General features: G+C 37.1%; 1 protein-coding gene across 2 annotated transcripts in view; it reads left to right on the top strand.

The window, feature by feature from the left end:
- Positions 1-22681, top strand: part of NCKAP1 (NCK associated protein 1) — a 105940-nt gene that overhangs the window by 21802 nt on the left and 61457 nt on the right. For both annotated transcript variants that reach the window (XM_061433524.1, XM_061433518.1), the window contains 6 exons: positions 16038-16130; positions 16288-16344; positions 17066-17208; positions 17291-17381; positions 19991-20128; positions 21135-21183. In XM_061433524.1, the coding sequence (XP_061289508.1) occupies positions 16038-16130; positions 16288-16344; positions 17066-17208; positions 17291-17381; positions 19991-20128; positions 21135-21183 (571 nt within the window). The remainder of the gene's footprint in view (positions 1-16037; positions 16131-16287; positions 16345-17065; positions 17209-17290; positions 17382-19990; positions 20129-21134; positions 21184-22681) is intronic.

The raw sequence follows: 22681 nt of genomic DNA on the forward strand, positions 1-22681 counted from the left end.
TGGATTCTGTCTTCCAGAACTATTTCACAGTTAAATTTGTTCCATAAATAAATATTATTACTTTCCTGAATTAGTTTTCTTTATAGAATATTAAAATTTATCCAGTCTAAAATTCATGCCACCTTTCTATAAGCTTTCCTTTTTTTCTGGAGCCCACTCTCCTATAACCCTCTGCCTTCCAACTTTCCTCTGGACAATTTTCATAAGCCTGCTGCATAGCTTTCATCCCGGGATATATTTCTCTTTATTATCCCAAGTGTATTGGTTCTCATAAAGCCTTTGACTGTGTAGATCACAACAAACTTCGGAAAAGTCTTCAAGAGATGGGAATACCAAACCACCTTACCTGCCTCCTGAGAAATCTGTGTGCAGGTCAAGAAGCAACAGTTAGAACCGGACATGGAACGACAGACTGGTTCCAAATTGGGAAAGGAGTACGTCAAGGCTGTATATTGTCACCCTGCTTATTTAACTTATATGCAGAGTACATCATGAGAAATGCTGGGCTGGATGAGGCACAAGCTGCAATCAAGGTTGTGGGGAGAAATATCAATAACCTCAGATATGCAGATGACATTACCCTTATGGCAGAAAGTGAAGAAGAACTAAAGAACCTCTTGATGAAAGTGAAAGTGAAAGAGGAGAGTGAAAAAGCTGGCTTAAAACATTCAGAAAATGAAGATCATGGAATCCGGTCCCATCACTTCATGGCAAGTAGATAGGGAAACAAAACAGTGAGAGACGTTATTTTTGGGGGGCTCCAAAATCACTGCAGATGGTGACTGCTGCCACGAAATTAAAAAATGCTTGCTCCTTGGAAGAAAAGCTATGACCAACCTAGACAGTGTATTAAAAAGCAGAGACATTACTTTGCTGACAAAGGTCTGTCTAGTCAGAGCTATGGTTTTTCCAGTAGTCATGTGTGGATGTGAGAGATGGACTATAAAGAAAGCTGAGCGCCAAGGAATTGATGGTTTTGAACTGTGATGTTGGAGAAGACTCTTGAGAGTCTCTTGGACTGCAAGGAGATCCAACCAGTCAGTCCTAAAGGCAGTCAGTCCTGAATATTCATTGGAAGGACTGATGTTGAAGCTGAAATTCCAAGTATTTTGGCCACCTGATGCGAAGAACTGACTCTTGAAAAAGACCCTGAATCTGGGAAAGATTGAAGGTGGGAGGAGAAGGGGACGACAGAGGATGAGATGGTTGAATGGCATTACTGACTCGATGGACATGAGTTTGAGCAAGCTCTGGGGAGTTGGTGATGGACTGGGAAGCCTGGCGTGCTGCAGTCCATGGGGTCGCAAAGAGTCAGAGATGACTGAGCAACTGAGCTGACTGACTGATTGAACTTTCACACTGAATTTGATAGAGTTTGGGAATCCCCTGAAATTGTGTACAGAGTTGATGTGTCAGTGTATTTTTCAGCTTTTGTCATATTCCCAAGGGTGGTTCTCGTGATCCCAAAACACATATGTTTTAAAATCACCTTATTTTGTGTCTTGTGCATTGTATGTTCTAATTATACTAAACTACAATAATAAGGATGCTGTCAGTTATTCGGCAGATAAAAGGGCCAGTGAGCCTTGTCTTGGGGTTTCATAGCATAGTCCCCAAGGAGATGCATTCCTGCCATTTGCAATTATTTATTCATTTTCTTAAAATTTCCTAAAGTTATATCTTGTCAGTTTTTCAGCCATCTTCCAGGTGTTGTTAGCTAATCCCTTTGACTGCAATGATGATTATGATTTCCTTCAAACAGCAAAGTATGTTACCAAACCTAGTGGTATTGTTGATCTTTAGTTTTGTTTTCTTGAGTCATTTCTTTGAAGGGGCCTTTGGCCACTTTTAACCTGGTATCCTTTGAGTACCTTTGACATGGTATCTGATTATTGTTTTTCACGGCCAGTCCAGTTTTACCTTTTGTCAAATCAAATTATTTGCCAAGCTCTAAAATCAAAGATAGCAAAAGGAACTATAAGGAAATAAATAACAGATGTTGCAAAATATTTGTTTTACTTTTGTTCTTCTTAGCACTCATCTTGCCTAATACTGTTTTAAATACATACCCTAATGGTCTTTGGCCAGGAATACATGGGATAGTATACTGTTTTAGCCCTCATTTTCCTCATTGGGGGAATAGACTATTTTTAAAGCAGTATTTTATTTGGGGAGAGGTATTTGTACACTTTGATGGCACAAATGGTCATTCTTTCTCTTGCCTCTAGCCTTTTGTTATTTTTATTATCTAGAAAAATCTTTCTCTACCATATTCTTTGACTAGGCTAATTCTACTTGTCTTTCAGGTCTATCCTTAAATGTCACCATTTTGGAGAAGCTTTTTCTAACCCTTTCTAATTAGGTTAAGTACCGCTTGTATGTGTTCCCATAGTTTTATTTATTTAAAACATTTACTGGGTGCCTTCTATTAGCTGAGTCCTATTCTGGGAGAGGGAATCCAGCAGCAAATAAATCATATCACTGGTCTTGTAGGTTATACTCTTCTGGACAGAGATCGGTTAGAATAGGAATATATTGCCAGGTAGAGATGCGTTCTAAAAAGAACGAAGAGTGGCAGTGCTGCTGCTGCTGCTGCTGCTAAGTCGCTTCAGTCGTGTGTGACTCTGTGCGACCCCATAGCTGGCAACTCAGCAGGCTCCCCCATCCCTGGGATTCTCTAGGCAAGAATACTGGAGTGGGTTGCCATTTCCTTCTCCAGTGCATGAAAGTGAAAAGTCAAAGTGAAGTCGCTCAGTTGTGTCCAACTCTTAGCAACCCCATGGACTGTAACCAGGCTCTTCCGTCCATGGGATCTTCCAGGCAAGAGTACTGGAGTAGGGTGCCATTGCGTTCTCCAGAGTGATAATGGGGATATGCTAATTGACTTGACCTGAGAAAGGCCTTACTGAGGAGACAGCAGGGCGGAGATTTAAAGTTAGGAGGATGTGAGGTGAGCTGGGGGAGGAGCCTTCTGTGTTTAGCGAGCAGCACTGGCAGAAGCTCAGGTGGAAGCATACCTGGCTTGTTCAGGGAACGGGAGGTAAGCCAGAGTGCCCCCTGGGGAAGGAGCTGGGAGATAGTGGTAGGAGATAAGGACGATGGTTGAAGGGGTAGGCAGATCATAAAGAGCTTTCTCAAACATAGTAAGGACTTTGGTTAGTTACTCTTGAGTTGAGAAATTATTGTAGAAGAGTAATAGAGGAATGAAGTGATATACCTATGGTCACTGTGGTTGCTGGATTGAGAAATAGTCTGGAGAAAAAACAGAGGTAGAAACAGAGAAGCTGATTAGGCAATTTGTAGTCATTGAAAGAGCTGAGTGTGGCATGGCCTAGGGTGGTAAAGGTGAGAAATGTTCACATTCTGGATGTTTTGAAGACAGAGCCTACAGTATTTGCTGATGGATTGGGTATGGGGTATATAAAACAGTGAGAAATTTAAGACCTAAAGTTTTTCGATTAGGAAATATCAAGATTTACTGGGATGATGAAATAAGATTATTTAGGGTTCGATTATAGAAGGGATAGTACTCAGTAGCTCAATATTAGATATGTTAAGTTTGAGAGACCTACTAGAAGTCTGAATGGAGATGTTGAGTAGCCAGCTATATATATAAGGTCCGGCTTGCTGCTGCTGCTGAGTTGCTTTAGTCGTGTCCAACTCTGTGCGACCCCGTAGATGGCAGCCCACCAGGCTCCCCCGTCCCTGGGATTCTCCAGGCAAGAATACTGGAGTGGATTGCCATTTCCTTCTCCAGTGCATGAAAGTGAAAAGTGAAAGTGAAGACACTTAGTCGTATCCGACTCTTAGCGACCCCATGGACTGCAGCCAACCAAACTCCTCCATCCATGGGATTTTCCAGGCAAGAGTACTGGAGTGGGTTGCCATTTAGGCAAGCATTAACCTAAGAATCAAGATGAAGAGGCATTATTAAGAGAGAGGAGGAGTCGCATAATCACTGAGGAGAGTTGGGAGAGGGAATTAATGGTGAAAATGGCATAATGTTGCAACTCATTTAGGGTTGGTGGTAGTGAATTCAGGTTGAGATGGAGTCAGAGCATAGGTATAGGCTTTCTCCTATTGTGGGTTTTATCTGGCAAGTATGACAGAGGCAGAGAGTTACAAGGGAGTAATATAATGATGGGCCGGTTGATCTTAAGATGGATAAAAGGGGAGACTGAACATGAGATGGTATGTTTTCAAGAAAGAGTAGTAGAGTGTGTGGGTAGGAGCTCCCTCTGAGTTCAAAGAATTGATGAAGGTAGGGTACCCTACCCTGCCTGGGCTTTCCTTGTGGCTCAGTTGGTGAAACATCTTCCTGCAACGTGCGAGACCTGGTTCAATCCCTGGGTTGGGAAGATCCCCTGGAGAAGAGAAAGGCTACCCACTCCAGTATTCTGGCCTAGAGAATTCCATGGACTGTATAGTCCACGGGGTCACAAAGAGTCAGACACCACTGAGTGACTTTCACTTTCAGGGTATTAAGTGGGTATTAGGGTGGTATTAGAAAGTGGGTATTAAAAGATCAGGTATCAAGTGGGAATTATTCTCTCATTGACACCACTTCACCCTAACTCCAAAATCTCCCAAGAACATCAGATGTCCAGGAAGTTCAGAAAGAATGCAAGACAGCTTAAGCATCAACTTTATTCCTCTTTACAGGCCTCCTGATTGAGGCAGTCTAATATGAGCCTCCACTGTCCGTCATCATGTAATCAAGTAACAAAAATAATCCTTGAGGGTAAGGCCCTCTTTAATTTTCTCCATCTTGCTCATCATCTTTACTACCCTTTGAAGCTCTGACCTTTCTTGTTGTAGTCTTTCTCATAGCATTTTGTGTATGGGTTGTTTTTTCCTTTAAACTTCTTTTATGTTATTACAAGTTGATGAGGGTCTCTGTCTTGAAGGGAAAGTGGGAATTAATCATCACAAATTTTCACCAGCTTTGAACCTTGCACCTGTAAGTTAGTTGTGGTATAACCAGATTTTAAAAAGGAAGAGTTACCTGTATACTTACATAAATATTCCTCACTAGATTGTATGTTCATTTAGGGCCAGGGTCAGCATTTTATTCATAGTTTTATCCCCAGCTCCTCCAACAGTGTCTGACAATACAGTATCAGGTTGGGGTATTTGCTGAATAAATACATAGTATATAATTACAGCAACTTGACTCTTATCTAGAGGTTACTTTTCTTATCACATGCCTCTCTGAGTTGCACTTGAGAACTCAGAAGGAAGCAATACCACTTCTAGGAATCTGTCAAGAAAAATGAAAGTACTTCACATGTCCACACATGGCTATGTTTATAGCAGCATTCATTGTTCAAAATAGCTTAAAAATGAAAGTAATTCAAATGCCCAACAATTGATGAATAAACTAAATTGGTATATGCATTTAATGGATCACTATTTAGCAATTAAAAGGAACAAGCTACCAACACATGTTATAGCATGGATGAACTGCAGAAACATTAGGCTAAATGAAAGAAGCTGGTTGTAAAAGTTTATATATGATTTCATTTTATAGGGTATGTCTGGAAAAAGCAAGTTTATTGAGGCAGAAAGCAGATCAGTATTAGGACTGGAGGCGAGAATGGTATTAACTGAAAATGGGCACAAGAGAATTTTTTGGGATAATGTAAATGTTCTAAAACTGGGTAGGGTTGGTGGTTGTACAACTCTTTATGAATTTACTACAATTATTTAATTTTCAGTTATTTAATTGGTAGATGAATTTACGATATATAAATTATACCTCAGTAAACCTGTAAAAAAAAAAATTATTTTGAGTAACCAGAAATAGTAGTTTATAAAAAGTGAAGTTTATTCAGAAATAAGCTTTTTGGTTCTCCCTGTGCCCAAGCTTGTTGAGTTTACCTAGGTAAAGTTGTGAAAAATATATTTTCCAAAGCATTGATGTTAAAAGGTACTTTCATCAGGAGTAAATGATAATTGATAGGAAAAGAAATAAAAACTTTAAAAAGTGAAAAGTATGGCTGGCGAGGACTCTGTAATGTGGTCATGCTGCCTTGCATATGTCAACAGCACATGAGGCTGTCTTGACATAAAAGTGCAGTATAATTATCAGTTACAATTATGATGTCTAACGAGTAAGAAAAGCCTAACTTATTTCTCTATACCTAGGTTATGAAAACAAGCTAATCACATATTTGAAAAACTTTTAAAGACTGTTATTAAAATTGAGTGTAAAGGGATTAGCTTCATTTACATTTTCATTCATAATGGAAAATGGTGCCTTTAGAATAGGAAAGACTAGAAATCTCTTCAAGAAAATTAGAGGTACCAAGGGAACATTTCATGCAAAGATGGGCTCAATAAAGGACAGAAATGGTATAGACCTAATAGAAGCAGAAGAATTAAGAAGAGGTGGCAAGAACACACAGAAGAACTATACAAAAAAGATCTTCACAACCCAGATAATCATGATGGTGTGATCACTCAGCTAGAGCCAGACATCCTGGAATGTGAAGTCAAGTGGGCCTTAGAAAGCATCACTATGAACAAAGCTAGTGGAGGTGATGGAATTCCAGTTGAGCTATTTCAAATCCTAAAAGATGATGCTATGAAAGTGCTACACTCAATATGCCAGCAAATTTGGGAAACTCAGCAGTGGCCACAGGACTGGAAAAGGTCAGTTTTCATTCCAGTCCCAAAGAATGCTCAAACTACCGTACAATGGCACTCATCTCACACGCTAGTAAAGTAATGCTCAAAATTCTCCAAGCCAGGCTTCAGCAATATGTGAACCGTGAACTTCCAGATGTTCAAGCTGGTTTTAGGAAAAGAAATAAAAGGTTTTAGAAAAGGCAGAGGAACCAGAGATCAAATTGCCAACATCCACTGGATCATGGAAAAAGCAAGAGAGTTCCAGAAAAATATCTATTTCTCCTTTATTGACTATGCCAAAACCTTTGTGTGGATCACTATAAATTGTGGAAAATTCTGAAAGTAATGGGAATACCAGACCACCTGATCTGCCTCTTGAGAAACCTGTATGCAGGTCAGGAAGCAACAGTTAGAACTGGACATGGACCAACAGACTGGTTCCAAATAGGAAAAGGAGTACATCCATTGAGGCTGTAGATTGTCACCCTGCTTATTTAACTTCTATGCAGAGTACATCATGAGACACGCTGGCCTGGATGAAGCACAAGCTGGAATCAAGATTCCCGGGAGAAATATCAAAACCTCAGATATGCAGATGACACCACCATTATGGCAGAAAGTGAAGAAGAACTAAAGGGCCTCTTGATGAACATGAAAGAGGAGTGTGAAAAAGTTGGCTTAAAGCTCAACATTCAGAAAACGAAGATCATGGCATCTGGTCCCATCACTTCATGGCAGTTAGATGGGGAAACAGTGGAAACAGTGTCAGACTTTATTTTTCTGGGCTCCAAATTCACTGCAGATGGTGATTGCAGCCATGAAATTAAAAGACGCTTACTCCTTGGAATGAAAGTTATGACCAACCTAGACAGCATATTAAAAAGCAGAGACATTATCTTGTCATCAAAGGTCCGTCTAGTCAAGGCAGTGTTTTTTCCAGTGACCGTGTATGGATGTGAGAGTTGGACTATAAAGAGGGCTGAGCACAGAAGAATTGATGCTTTTGAACTGGGTGAAGACTCTTGAGAGTCCCTTAGACTGCAAGATCCAACCAGTCCATCCTAAAGGAGATCAGTCCTGGCTGTTCACTGGAAGGACTGATGCTGAGGCTGAAACTCCAATACTTTGGCCACCTAATGTGAAGAACTGACTCATTTGAAAAGACCCTGATGTTGCAAAAGATTGAAGGCAGGAGGAGAAGGGGACGACAGAGGATGAGATGGTTGGATGGCGTCACCGACTCAATAGACATGAGTTTGGGTAAATTCCAGGAGTTGGTGATGGACAGGGAGGCCTGGGGTGCTGTGGTTCATGGGGTTGCAAAGAGTCGGATACGACAGAGAAACTGAACTGAATTGAGGTGAATTGTATTGTCCTTAACACAGTGTGATATCTTTTATAAAGATGTTAGACCTGACTGGCCACACTATACTGGGGTATATTATTAGTGCTTTTCTAATACTTAAAATTAGTTTCATCAGTTTGTGTTATTTCAACCATCTTGTAACCAGAAATCTTAGATTTCCAAGATTTTTCCTGGTGCAAGTTATCGTGCTCAGGTAGTGAAATAAAGACTTTTAATTTCTTTTATTAAACTTTATATTAGTCTTGTTTCCCTACCTAGTGCTATATAACAGGCCACCTGAAATCTTAATAGACTTAAAACAGCAACAACTTATTTCTTATTCTGAGGTTGGTCAGGCAGTTCCTCTGCAGGTCTCACCAGTCTTAGGTCACAGCTGAATTCATCTGGTGGGTGGCTGAGGCATGGGGCCTGTTGGGATAGCAGCATGTTGAACCTCTCTTTCGGTGGGATACGATATTTCAAGCTTGCTCATGACACTTCAGGACAGTGTCCTAAAAAAGAACAAAATATGAAGCTATAAGGCTTTGTAAGTTATAAGAGTATCATTTTCCTTGTTTTCCATTCGTCAAAGCAAGTCTCAAGGCTCCCTGAGATGGTAAGGGTGGGAAAATAGACTCATGATGAGAGGAACAGGAAAGTTCTATTGCAAAGAGGCATGGATACAACCTTTAAGTTTTTTGGTGTTTCGGTTCTTTAAAAAACAAAACTCTGCTTTTCAGAATTGAACAGATGCCAATATATACTTGAAAAATGTTGCTTTAATGTATAAAATGAACAGGTTGAATTAGAGCTCTTAGAAGTTCAATCTGTGAGATTGATGAAACTACAATTAAATAGAAGTATTTTCTGAGAAGAAAATAGCATTAGCTTTACTTATTCCTATACTCCTTTTGTCATTGTATGGCAACTTGAATTTTGAAGTGTATTGAAGAGGTATGTTGAACTTTGAAATTTGATTATCTATATTAACGTATTACCCTTTTCTAGTCTGTTTCTATATCTGGAAAATGGTAAGAATGTGCCTTGATTGGGAAGATGACAAAAATTCTGGAGGTAGATGAGGGTGATGGCTGCACAACGATGCAAATGAACTACACACTTATCAAATATGACCTTAGTGATATATTTCATGCTGTGTTTTACCATAATTTAAAAAAAATGAACCTTGAAAAGCAGTTATGAAGATTGTTTAGTAACAAATATTAAACACTCAATCATGCATTTTTATTAGGTGTGTTAGGAAAACTTTCCCTAGAATTTACTTACTACCTTTTGCTCAGAAAAATGCATTTCTGAAATAGTGAATGCCAGTAGAATTATCTGTATATGATAAAAGGAAAGCTTGATAAGGTCCCATGAACCTTTTTAAGAAATGACTAATCTTGGTGTTAATTTGGATTTTCATGTACTCTTAGGAGATTTACGTATATTTGATATGAGTATGTAATTCTTTTTAGATGTTTCTCATTTTTTATCCTGTAAGGACATAGTGAAGTATTTTACCCAACAGAGATTTATTCAGGGGATTAAATCACCACTCTGTATTAGGATACATGAACTCATGAGACGTGAATTGATACTGATATTGCATTCATTTATAGTTAGCAGTGCAGTGTAAAAATTGATTTCGTGATTTTTCTGTGGAGAAACTTGATCATTTATTTATTTATTTATTTAAAGGATATCTGCTACGTTCTAATACTCTAGACCTTGGAGATAACAGCATGAAATAAAACAAACCTTGCCTCTATGGAATTTCAATTCAAGTTGGGATGTGAGACAACAAAGAACTAAAGTGAATAAATAGGTTCTTTTATTTGGAGATAAGTAGTAGGAAGAAATAGAAAGCAGGATAAGGAATTAAGAGAGTAACGTGAGTGAGAAGATTATCTTAGATAAGTGCTCCACAATGGCTTCTCTGAAGTGAAAGATTGAGCTATGAGAAGTGAAGAACATTCCAGACATGGTAACGAGCAAGTGCAAAGGTGTGGGGTGGGGCCAGCCTTGGTGAATTTATTTGATGAGCACAGCATGTGGACTGGTATGACAGCTACTGAGAGAATCTGGAGGAGTGTGAGGGGAGATGAAGTTGTGGAGACTGGCAGGGGTCCTATTTAGATTTTATTGAGACATTGATAAGGACTTTGTATTTTAAGTATGATGAGAGACTATTAGAATTTTTTTAAAGCTCTTTATTTTGAAATAATATTAGACTTGAACAAAAATAGTATAATGAATTCACGTTATACTCTTTACCCATTGTTAATATCTTGTATTGCCGTTGTTCAGTTGCTATGTCGTGTCCAGCTCTTTGCGACCCCACGGACTCCATTAGTTGCTCAAACTAATGTCCGTTGAGTCGGTGATGCCATCCAAACATCTCATCCTCTGTCGTCCCCTTCTCCTTCATTGGGATCCTCTCTTCAGGGTAGTGTGTTGCCTTGAAATGTCCACTCTCCTGTTGCTATGTGGAGAAGACTGAAGAGGCAAGAACAGAATACAGAGACCAGGCAGGAGGCTGCTGTGCTATGAGTGTTGATTACAGAGTGGTGGCAGGACCGTTCCTTAAAGGAGGTTTACCAAATAGTCTCTCTACACTCTTATTTTAAAAAACCTGGTTTAGAATATCTACTAAGAAATTGAACAACCAAACTTCTGTACTTGGTTGTTTTTTTAAGAGAAATAAAATACTTTAGTATATTTTAGGTCAAGAAAAGCTGTTTATTATGCATAAGCAGTTTAGATGATGAAAGAATAATTGACATAGGTGAATAAAGAACTTGAGTCACTTTCCTTTATATTGAAAGTCTGTGAGTTAGCTCTCTTTGTCATTGGTTCCTGATCGTAATTTGTTAGTATCTTTTCTCTGAAAGAATAAAAGTTAGTAAATACTAAATTTCAATCAGTTTAAAAAATTATTTATTTGTGGTTGCACTGGGTCTTCGTTGCGGTGCACAGGCCTCTTCTCTCAGGGCTTCTCTTGTTGCGAGCACCAGCTCTACGTGCATGGGCCTTGTTGGTCTGTGGCATGTGGAATCTGCAGACCAGGGATCTACTTGCATTGACAGGTAGATTCTGTGCCACCAGGGGAGTCCCTCAATCAGTTTTTAAGATACTTATATTTTGTGTAGAAAATACTTTTTCATTGTACAAAGATTAATTACCAGTATTTTTCATTGAAGAGATATGATCTTATTTTGTGATCTGCATGGCTGTTTATCCTGTTTATTTTGTTTTTACTTTGAATTTTAAGAATAATGGTCCACAGTTAAAAACTTTAATGAAAGCACTGTACAGATATTTTGGTAATATATTTAACCCATGTATCCATGATATGCTTTTAAAGTGTTAGCAAATAGAATCTTACCTTCTCAAAATTGTACTTTTCTATGGTCTATTATTGATTATATTCTTAAACCATTTCCTACTTTTTATTTACTATGAAATAATGAGATGGGAGGTAGAGGACTTGTTCTGGATGTTGAACCTAGAAGTTAAATACTTTTTGGTAGTGTCTGCTCTCTTTCACTTTAAAAATGAAAATGGAGTATTTTTTGCAGTTGAGCTTCAAGAGTTGTAGACACTTTTATTCTTTGTTGTTATAGTTGATTTTTCACGTAGAACTTTATGGAATTTATTTTTGATAAATAGGGAACATAATTGTAACTTTTTATAGAGATGTTGAGAGGATCATGTAAAATACTTGCACACTTTTTGGAACTACCTGCGAAAGAGAGCATGCTCAGTTAATATCAGCTCTTTTTAGGGTACTATGAGTAGTATTGAGATTATTTTCAATAGCTTTATTTTTTGCTCATTTTGAAGAAGTGGTTTGTGAGTGTCTTCTGTTATTCACTTACTAATTAATGAGCAGCTTCTGGGTGCCCTGTACATTGTCTTGGCTAAACTGCCCACATCAGCTCCCATTTTAATATTGAGGGTATTAGACTGTGAGAGGTTAAGTTATTTAGCCATGATTTCACAATAAGCGGTGGGCTGGCTAGTGTTAACTTACTAAAATGTTATCTGACACTGCCATATAAAGGTCTTTTTCTTTTTAATTTTTAATTTATTTTTTTAATTGAAGGATAATTACTTTATAGAATTGTGTTGGTTTCTGTCAAACAGCAACATGAATCAGCCATGGGTATACATATGTCCCCTCCCTCTTGACCCTCACTTCTATCTCCCTCTGCATCCCACCCTTGTAGGTTGATACAGAGGCCTGCTTTGAGTTCCCTGAGTTATACAGCAAATAATGATCTTTTCAGTTTGTTCTAACCACTCATTTGATAGATTTTATATTGGATATTTTTGTGCACAGCTGTATGATACAGGCTGTGGAGTTTGGCACACTGCCTCACAGTGCTGGAGAGAACTATGATACAAGGTAGAAAGTGATAATTATTAGAAACTGTACACATTTAGAAGAGGGAGGTGTTATTTGCATCAAGGGAAGCAGTTCAGTCAGGGATGGTTTCTTGAAAATGGGGTTAACATTTGAATTGAGTAATTTAGGAGTAGTGAGATTTGGACATGTATAAGTAGAGGAATTTGGACATATCCATAGAGGAAACAGTAGAGAAAATGTGAGATGTTTATATACAATAGTGGATAGTTTGTTTTAGCTACTTAGTATAGTCTGTGAATAGATGTAGGGGAAATTTAGATTGGAAGGTATATTTAGACAAAGGTATGTAGAGCTTTAAAAACTTGAATAATTATTTTGAATTCATATATAATTAGTTCAGTAAATTTGTTTTAACCAGTGTAGAGGCTTTGTTGATGTTGTTCAGTCGCTAAGTCATGTCCAACTCTTTGCTACCCATCAACTGCAGCATCCCAGGCTTCCTTGTCCTTCAGAATCTCTGAGTTTGCTCAGACTCGTCCATTGAATCAGTGATGCCATCCAACCATCTCATCCTCTGTCGCCCCCTTCTTCTCCTTCCCTCAGTCTTTACCAGTGTCAGGGTCTTTTCCAATGAGTTGGCTCATCACATCAGATGGCCAAAGTATTGGAGCTTCAACTTCAACATCAGTCCTTCCAATGAATATTCAGGGTTGGTTTCCCTTAGGATGGACTGGTTTGATCTCCTTGGAGTCCAAGGACTCTCAAGAGTCTTCTCCAGCACCACAATTGGAAAACATCAATTCTTCGGCACTCAGCCTTCGTTAATGGTCCACCTCTCATGTCCATACAGACATTGGACCATAGCTTTGACTATACGGACCATTGTCAGACTACTAGAAAAACCATAGCTTTGACTATATGGACCTTTGTCAGCAATGTGATGTCTTTGCTTTTTAATATTCTGCCTAAGTTTGTCATAGCTTTCCTTCTGAGAAGCAAGCATCTTTTAATTTCATGGCTGCAGTCACCATCTGCATTGATTTTGGAGCACAAGGAGAGAAATTCTGTCACTGTTTCTACTTTTTCCCCTTCTATTTGCCATGAAATGATGGCACTGAGTGCCGTGATCTTAGCTTTTTGAATGTTGAGTTTTAAGCCAGCTTTTTCACTCTCCTCTTTCTCCCTCATCAAGAGGCTCTTTAGTTCTTCTCTTGCTGCCATTAGAGTAAGTATCTGCATTTCTGAGGTTGGTATTTCCCCCATAATTTTGATTCCAGCTTGTGATTCATCCAGCCTGGCATTTCACATGATGTACTCTGCATGTAAGTTAAATAAACAGGGTGACAATATACAGTAGAGGGTAGTTATATACAATTTTGGGGAAATACATTGTAATGAGAAATTGAGACCATGATGAGATTTTACTGTTAAAAAAGAAGATGGGAGTGGGGATGAAATCCCCCCACGTCCATGTGAAATAGTAGGAAGAACACTTTATTAGGAGTATGGATGTGAAATTTTAATCCTGGCCCATTCATATTAACTAGGTATAAAACTTTGGGGAAGACTCTTTTAAGTTCTGTGGGCATTAGCTTCTTAATATGCAAAATGAGAATTTGTATAAAAGATCATTAGGGCCCATAATAAGATGGTAATCTGTCATTTTTTGTTCAAACTAGACACCGAAATTGAAAGGAGGCACTATAAATATAAACCCAGCAGCAACCAAGTTATATTTTTGCTTTTTATCCTGTTAGGAGTTTACTTTCACCTGTTACATTTCAAAATTAAAATTTAAAGTACTGAAAAGCAGGGAAAAGGATTGATATCAATTATAAATGTTAAATGTTGTTGAACAAGGTAAAGGTAGTATCATCTGAGGGAATAGAATCATTTTAAAATAAGTATCTGCTTGATGTTGTGAGTGGTAATGATTAAAACTGTGCATGCTGCCACTGGTGCTAAGTCGCTTCAGTCATGTCCGACTCTGTGGGACCCCATAGACGGCGGCCCACCAGGCTCCCCAGTCCCTGGGATTCTCCAGGCAAGAACACTGGAGTGGGTTGCCATTTCCTTCTCCAATGCATGAAAGGGAAAAGTGAAAGTGAAGTCGCTCAGTCGTGTCCGACTCTTCGCGACCCCATGGTCTGCAGCCTACCAGGCTCCTCCGTCCATGGGCTTTTCCAGGCAAGAGTACTGGAGTGGGGTGCCATTGCCTTCTCCAAAAGTGTGCATGTAAATATAGAATTGTTTTGAAACAGATATATTGTTCAAAATAAAATCAACTAGTAACACAGCTAAAGCTAGAACAGTTACACGCATCACTGTAAGTATATACCTCAGTTTGCCTGGTTTTAAGGGGAAGTAGAGTATAACGAAGTATAAACTTTGTTTATACTTTTTTTAAAATGTCCTCACAGAGTCGGACACGACTGCAGCGACTTAGCAGCAGCAGCAGCAGCAGCAGGGACTGCAGTATTTAGGGTACTGTATAGTAGTAGAGTCTACCAGAACACTGTGCTTGCTACTGTAAATAGCCTTTTAATAGGTATATTTTTAATCCTTTGATGTTATGCTTACTGTTAAGAATTTTCTGACTTATCATAATGTGTAGAGGCACCCCTACCCCCAACTCTCCTGTGTTAGGTGTCAGTAAGAACTGCAGGAGGGTCTTAAAACTGGATGGCCTTTGATAGCCAGTTTGATATTTTGAACCATTTTCTCGTATTTTCTGGTTTTCTCATGTCCTAGGTAAATTATATTTAACATGCATTTAGATCACCTGGGTATATTGTTAAATGGCAGATTCTGATTTGCGGTGAGGCTGAGATCCTCCTCTTCTAACAAGTTTTTACATGATGTGGACATTTCTATTTTGTAGGCTACATTCAGAATATCAGATAGTTCTAGATGATTGTGTTGAAGTTTGGCAGACTTATGGTTTACTGCATACATGTCCAGTATGGCTGGATTCTATCAGAAGTTATATTAATAGTTGTTTTAAAAGAAAACTTAGGACTTTTGTAAATTTAATAATACAGTTGATTGAAATAATGTTTGTCTTTTGTATTCACATTTCCCTCTTCATATGTTTATGCGTCTTAACTCTAGTTTTGCTTCTTTCTCATTTCTTTTTTGTTGTTGTGATTTTTGCTTTTCTTTAATGTATTATTGTGTTTTGTGGATCTGGTCAGGGAACCGTTACTGTATTTTATGTTTGTATCTACATTTTATTTTGCATGCGTAACGTGGCTTTGCCTGGATGTTCTTTTTGGTAAGTTCCGAATTTATAAAGCATATTGTTTTTTGTAGTGTAAGTTATAATATTTTTCACCTTCTTTTCTCCCACTTTTAGTAATGTGATCACGCTCATGAGTTGCTTTCAGTTTTTTTTTTAAGAGTTCATTTGATAGTTATTTTTTTCCTAACACTTTGCAGTTTTTCTTAATAGTAGTGCAGTTTGGTACTAATCCGCTTTGATTCGTTTTATAGCCTCACACTGTCAGTTGCTGGCCACTATTTAGAAGTTGCTGTTTCAAGTATTTTGGTTTTTTAAAAGAGCCTTAATCATCTAGAAATATTCTTCTAAAAGCTTGTGCTTTCATATAGCAATCATAAAAGAAGATAGTTTGTATTAAACGTAATAATTTTGTTCACAGTAAACAGTGCATTCTAATTTTGTTTTCACAGCAACAGCTTGCACAACTGCAGAAAGAAAAATCAGAGATTCTGAAAAATCTGGCATTATATTACTTCACATTTGTAGATGTTATGGAATTTAAGGTATGTATTTTAATACATACAGTTTAATATTTCAGAGATAAATTGATATTTGTTAATTGTATAAAACGTTCTGTCACTTGTGGATAATAAAGTATGTTTTTTCTGAATTTAGTAGTAGTCATATAAGTAAAAGATTAAAATAAACTTTTGTTTTCAGGACCATGTTTGTGAATTGCTGAATACTATTGATGTTTGCCAAGTCTTCTTTGACATTGTACGTATAATTTTCAGAAAAATTTCTAATTCTTCTCTCTGCTTATAGTAGTAGAACTAAGGGGATCAGATGCTTTTCTTTAGAGATAATTTATATAATTAGTATATAAAATTTCAGCATTGAATTTGGCTTTATTTTTTAAGGTAAGGAGTTATACTGTATCTCTCTTTTTACTTATTTGATTGTCATTGAATATAAATCTTGTACATATTGGGAAATAGTTGTTAATTTTAGTATTTTATTTTAATAGGCTCAATTTTAAAAGGTTACACAAATAATTTTTTCTCCATAAAAGGCATACTTGATAAAATCTTTCTTAATAAGACAGTTTCTAGATATAAGAAATCAGTGAAAAACATCACTGAGTTAATGGTGAACCTATTCATTAACTTAATACTCCTTTTTTCTTACTTAGTGAGAATTGCTTCCATGCTTATTATTCTGGTTTTGGCTATTCTTTTAAATTGTTAGCAGTTTGAATAGGGTGATCACCAACTCTTTTTCATCTGTAAAATTGTGTTACAAGCACAAAACTATTATCTGTAACTCCCAAATTTTAGACATGTTTTTGGTGAAAGGAATTAGGTAGAATTTCAGAAATGGGGATAAAATAAATAACTACAGAAAATTATTAGCTTCCAGTAGCTGCCATGAAGATTCTTTTGTGTGTGCTTAAAAGTTTGTGAAATAAAAAGTTGAATTTAATGTTTTTTTCTCTTAGACTGTAAACTTTGATTTAACAAAGAACTACTTAGATTTGATCATAACATATACAACACTAATGATACTGCTGTCTCGAATTGAAGAAAGGAAGGCAATCATTGGATTATACAACTATGCTCATGAGATGACCCATGGGGCAAGGTATACCTGCATTAAAGAAATCTGTGTGAAGTTCTCAATTTGATGGCTTACAATTCAGTGATATTTATGTGTCTGTTTTAAGTGACCGAGAATACCCACGCCTTGGTCAGATGATTGTGGATTATGAAAACCCTTTAAAGAAAATGATGGAAGAATTTGTGCCCCATAGCAAGGTAAGAGCTGGGTTTTAGGTGTGCTTCAATAGGCATATGAGAGCTTTAGGGTGGATAGAGTGATAAACTGCTTCTAAGAAAGAAAATCTTAGTGAGATATGATTTATAGTTATGTATGGTTTTATCTAATTGTGAACCAGAGAACTCCTTAATTATATCCAGAATCATGAATGGAAAGTCTGGAATATATTGATCCATTGTAGTTTTTAGGTTCTCTATAGGATATAGAGTTAGTGAAGTTTAGTACCTGAGAATGTCTACTAGACTCATATCAGACTGCTTCGTTCTAATCCCAACTCTGACAGTTACTGTGTATTACTGGGCAGATTACTTAACCAACTTCACTGTATCTCAGTTTTCTTATCTATAAAAATGCAGTAATAGTAGTCCTACTCTATATGGCTGTTATGAGTACTAAATGAGTTATTTTGTGCAAAGTGTTTCCACACATAGTATTTGATAAATCTTAGTTATGTTATTAGAATATAGCCTCGTAATGAGAAAAAATTGCAGGAGTTTGTGATAATTTGAAATGTCTGTCTTTTATGATATATTAAAAAATAGTTCTTAATGAAATAATTTTGGTTTAGGGTCATGCCATTATAATGGCTTCTCTGAGGGAGGGCTAGTTCCTTAGCATGTCAAGGAAGTTTATAGGTATCCTCATAAAGATAAGGAAATTGAGGACTGGAAGTGGTGTGATGAAGTAAGCCATTTGGCAGCAGTTGTGGCAAAACGAGGGCTGGGGTATTAGAATCTTGGTTCATTGTTCCCTTTGAATGATGGGAGTTAGGTTTTAATAATACAGTGTTTTATATGAATCTGTGCTTTATTTTTTTGACATACAGTTAGCAGCAAGAATTTTCCTTCAGTTTTCTTACTCCCATGAAAATTCTAAAGATGCATTTCCAGTTTAATTTCTCTGCAGAGCTATATTATACCCACAAATTTATGTAGATTTAATGTCTTAGAGTTAGTTGTACCATTAGCTTGGAAGAGTCTAGTAGATGATACCAATTTTGAAGTAAAAATCAGCATTGTAGATGGAAGTGTCAGGGTTTTTCAAAGTGCTAAACAGATCATCACCACCTGTCTCTTTGATTTTGTTAGTGCTTTTACCTCAGCTGCTCATCTCTTGTTTTTTCTCTGGATCTGTTTCTAACTTTCTGCCAATCAGATATGGCTTTGCTTTTAGTTACCCACTTCAAATTTGGCTCTTTTCCCAGTTAAATGATAAACATTTATTTTAAAGGCTGTTATATCTTTATTTAGGGCTTCCCTGGTGGCTCAGATGGTAAAGAATCTGCATGCAATGCAGGAGACCCAGGTTCAATCCCTGGATCTGGAATATCTCCTGGAGAAGGGAGTGGATACCCTCTCCATTATTCTTACCAAGAGAATTCCATGGACCGAGGAGCCTGGTGGGCTACAGTCCACAGGATCACAAAGCGTCAGGCACAACTGAGCAACACTTTCACTTTCACCTCATATATCTCTAAGTTCTCCATAGCCATTAGCACATACTAGACTGTTAATAATTACTTGAGGAGAATTGTCTATTTGGATTAGATCAGTATTTTCCTAATCTTGATTTTTCCAATATTCTATGATATCTCAGGGCTTTGATGTTAATAGAAAGTCACTCAGTTGTGTCTGACTCTTTGCGACCCCATGGACTGTAGCCTTTCAGGCTCCTTGGTCCATGGAATTCTCCAGGCTAGAATACTGGAGTGAGTAGCCTATCCCTTCTCCAGGGGATCTTCCCAACCCAGGAATTGAACCCAGGTCTCCTGCATTGCAGGCGGATTCTTTACCAACTGAGCTACCAGGGAAGCCCAAGAAAGACCACCATATATTTACTAGGATTTGTTCAAATTAATTTTAAAAATTATTCAAAATCACTTGGTGCAGTGATAAAAACAGTTCCTAGGTTTTACTCCCAGACGTTCTGGCTCAGGCAGAGCCCTGGATTTTCTTTTTCTGAACAAACTCTCCTGGCAATTTATGCATAGCCAAATTAAAGGACCACTCTGTACAGAATTTTTAGGAACCAGGAGTGACTAGCAAAAGAGTTAAAAGCAAGCAAGAAGCAAATGAGATGAAATCATTAATAGACTAAATGGCAAATAGAAATAATTTATTGAGATAAAGTACAGTGGATCATTTTTAGAAGGCATTCTTTGAAGAAATATGAAACATGTTGAGCTGTGTTAACACTTAGTCATATAACCTTAAGTACCACTTTTTCTTGCAGTGAGCACTATTGGCATAGAAAGTGATACACAAAAGGGTGACGCTAGACTCTGTGTCATTTTTAAAGTAAAGATCACACGATTGCCCTACATTTTCACCTTTAAGAAAGTAACATGATTTGCTGAGCTAAGCTTTAGCTGAGGAATGCAGAATCTATGTAACTTTCATGAAATTAAAAACAAAAATCTAGAGCATAACTGGAACCCACCTCAAGTGTCATATGGGGCATACTTATAATTAGGCTCTTGTTTTATGATGGTACAGTTAGAAACACACAACACTTGTAGCTGGAAATTAAATGGAAAGTAAAAAAACCCAACTCATTCTTCAACTTTCTGTTTTTCTGTTTTAATTAGTCTCTTTCAGATGCACTAATTTCTCTTCAGATGGTGTATCCTCGAAGGAACCTTTCAGCTGACCAGTGGAGAAATGCCCAGTTGCTGAGTCTCATCAGTGCCCCCAGCACAATGCTTAATCCCGCACAGTCTGACACTGTATGGTTCTGTACTTTCTTTTTTGAATGAAAAGAGTAAAATTTTTTTTTTTTTTAATCAAGCAATGCTGTTGCACTTTTTCTTCTAATTAGTATTAGCCTGTATTGTAAAATGCTCATTATTTACATTGTACTATTCACAGTTTTTTAATTTCTAAATGCTGATGCCGAGTACAGTTAGCAGTATGAGTTCTTTTAAGGCTTAAAAATTTGCTTTGTTTTCTTATGGTAGAAAATTGGGAAGATTCAGAAAATTAGAAGAAAACAAAAATCACCCCAAATCTTACAGACTTACTAGAGAAAGTCACTATTGTATTCTGTTAAGTTTCTTTTCAGTCTTTTTTCTGTGTATATAAACAGAGATGTTATGCATATGGAGAATAAACACACATAATTACTGACTTGGGTGATATAGTGAGCATCCAGGCACATACTTTTTTTTTAATAAAATTTTATCCTTTGAAATACTGCAAACTCTGCAGTAAACTTGGGAAATTTGGAAGTAGTTATTTACTAAATTGAAAACAATTTAGCAACCGTGTTTTTTAAAGAGAAGTTTCAGTGTGTGTGAATTTGAAAGAGGCACAGCTTTCTTTTTTTTTTTTCTGGTTTGGAAGCTTCCAAATTATGTTTATTCCAACTTATCCATGTATCTGTCTGGTCCTTGTCTTTAATTACAGTCCCCCTGCCCGCACCCCAAGGCACACACTCCCTTCTCCAAGTAGCTATGATCTTCTCGAATTGATGGAAACCCTGTGTTTTTCATTCAAACTTAAACTCTTCCAAAAGACTGTTCTATACATCTGAGAAAGAGGCACCGCTTTCATTGTCTTTTATGGACTGCGGGTATAAATATAGGTTATAAAACTTGCATCCAGTTTTTCAACTATGTTGTGGTGGTATTTGAACCAAGAATTGAGTAGTCAGACTTCTTAGAAGGAAGAGGAGGAGTGACTCAGTGCAGAACTTTTTCCGTTAAATCACAAATTTATATTTTCTTTTTTAAGATGCCTTGTGAATATCTCTCTTTGGATGCCATGGAAAAATGGATTATCTGTAAGTAAAATTGGTTAGTTTTATGACTGCTCCTCAGATTTAAGTTTTAGAGAGAAATAACAGTACATGGATTGCTTTAATACCAAGCACTGTGCTAAGCCTTCTGTGTGCATCATCCAGTCCTTATATTGATCTGGTTAGAGTAGGTTGGTCTAGTTGATAGATGAGGAATTAAAGTTTAGTCCACATGACAAGTAAGTGACAAAGACAGAGGACCTTCAAGGCTCGTGGTCTACATTATATTGCCTCTCAACAAGGCCATCAAAAGTAAATTTTTATTTTTAATGATTTTCTTGGTACTGCATTTATTCAGTTGTTTTTGTTTTTAAATTATTTTAGTACATATAATAGACATCTCATATGTTTGCATGGGAAATAAAATTACTTGTTTGCATGCCTACAAAGTTCACAAACTATGAGAGAAATAGACACACAGATACCGTATAAATGAAAACTGCTATAATATAATTTTTTCTACCACCCCCAGGTCCACTTGCAGAGGGGAATAATTTTGAGCAGTTTGTACTTTTTAGTTCTTATAGTTCTTGTTTCTTAATTTATTAACATTTAGGTATTATTTGATGACTTTTTATTATACTGTTTCTAAAACTGGTGAATGACCAATTTTTCTTTTTTAGTGATTTTTGGACTGGTACTTTTTTATAAAATACATTGAAACTGAATTAGTGGAATTATCAGAAATAAAATAATAAGCAAAGATGAAATAAAAGCCTACATTTTAATTATTAGATTCAATATTTAAGTATTAATCTAACAATTAAATATTTAATCTAACAATTTGATTGTTACTAGGTTTCTACCCCTAAGTTGCTATCAGTGAAAATTTTTCTAAATGAAAGTTTCTAAATACTCTCAGTTCTATACTTAATCTCATGCACTGGCGGTTTGAGTAATGCTGTTACTAGTATGAAAGAGGAAGAATTTAACACACATTGCCTGTCCTTAGCCATTTTTATTAATTATAACTTTTACATTGATCAGGTTTGTGATCCTTATATTTTTTTCTATAATGATTGTTAAGGTTTTTATGGTTTTGTGGATTTAAAAAGACAGCTTTCGGAGTATTAATTTTGCTCAAAAGCATGGTGATCCTTGATTGCTTTATGTTTATGGATATATGGATGAAGAACCCATGTGATTAGTAGTTAGGTGGCTTGAGTGACCTCTGATGTTATATAGAACTATTTCTATCCAGTCTCTACCTTGAAAGTGTTCAAAGTGTTAGTCGCTTAGTCTTGTCTGAGTCTTTGCAACCCCATGGACTGTAGCCCATCAGGCTCTTCTGTCTATGGAATTCTCCAGGCAAGAATACTGGAGTGGGTAGCCATTCCTTCTCCAAGGGATCTTCCCGACCCGGGATTGAATCCAGGTCTCCTGCATTGCAAGCAGATTCTTTACCATCAGAACCACCAGGGAAGCCCAGTCCCACTACTTAAATGGGAGTAATGAATGCAAGGCTTTGTGTAATGAGCAGTGA

Source organism: Bos javanicus, chromosome 2 (genome assembly GCF_032452875.1).
Source record: "Bos javanicus breed banteng chromosome 2, ARS-OSU_banteng_1.0, whole genome shotgun sequence".
NCBI classification, from domain to species: Eukaryota; Metazoa; Chordata; class Mammalia; order Artiodactyla; family Bovidae; genus Bos; species Bos javanicus.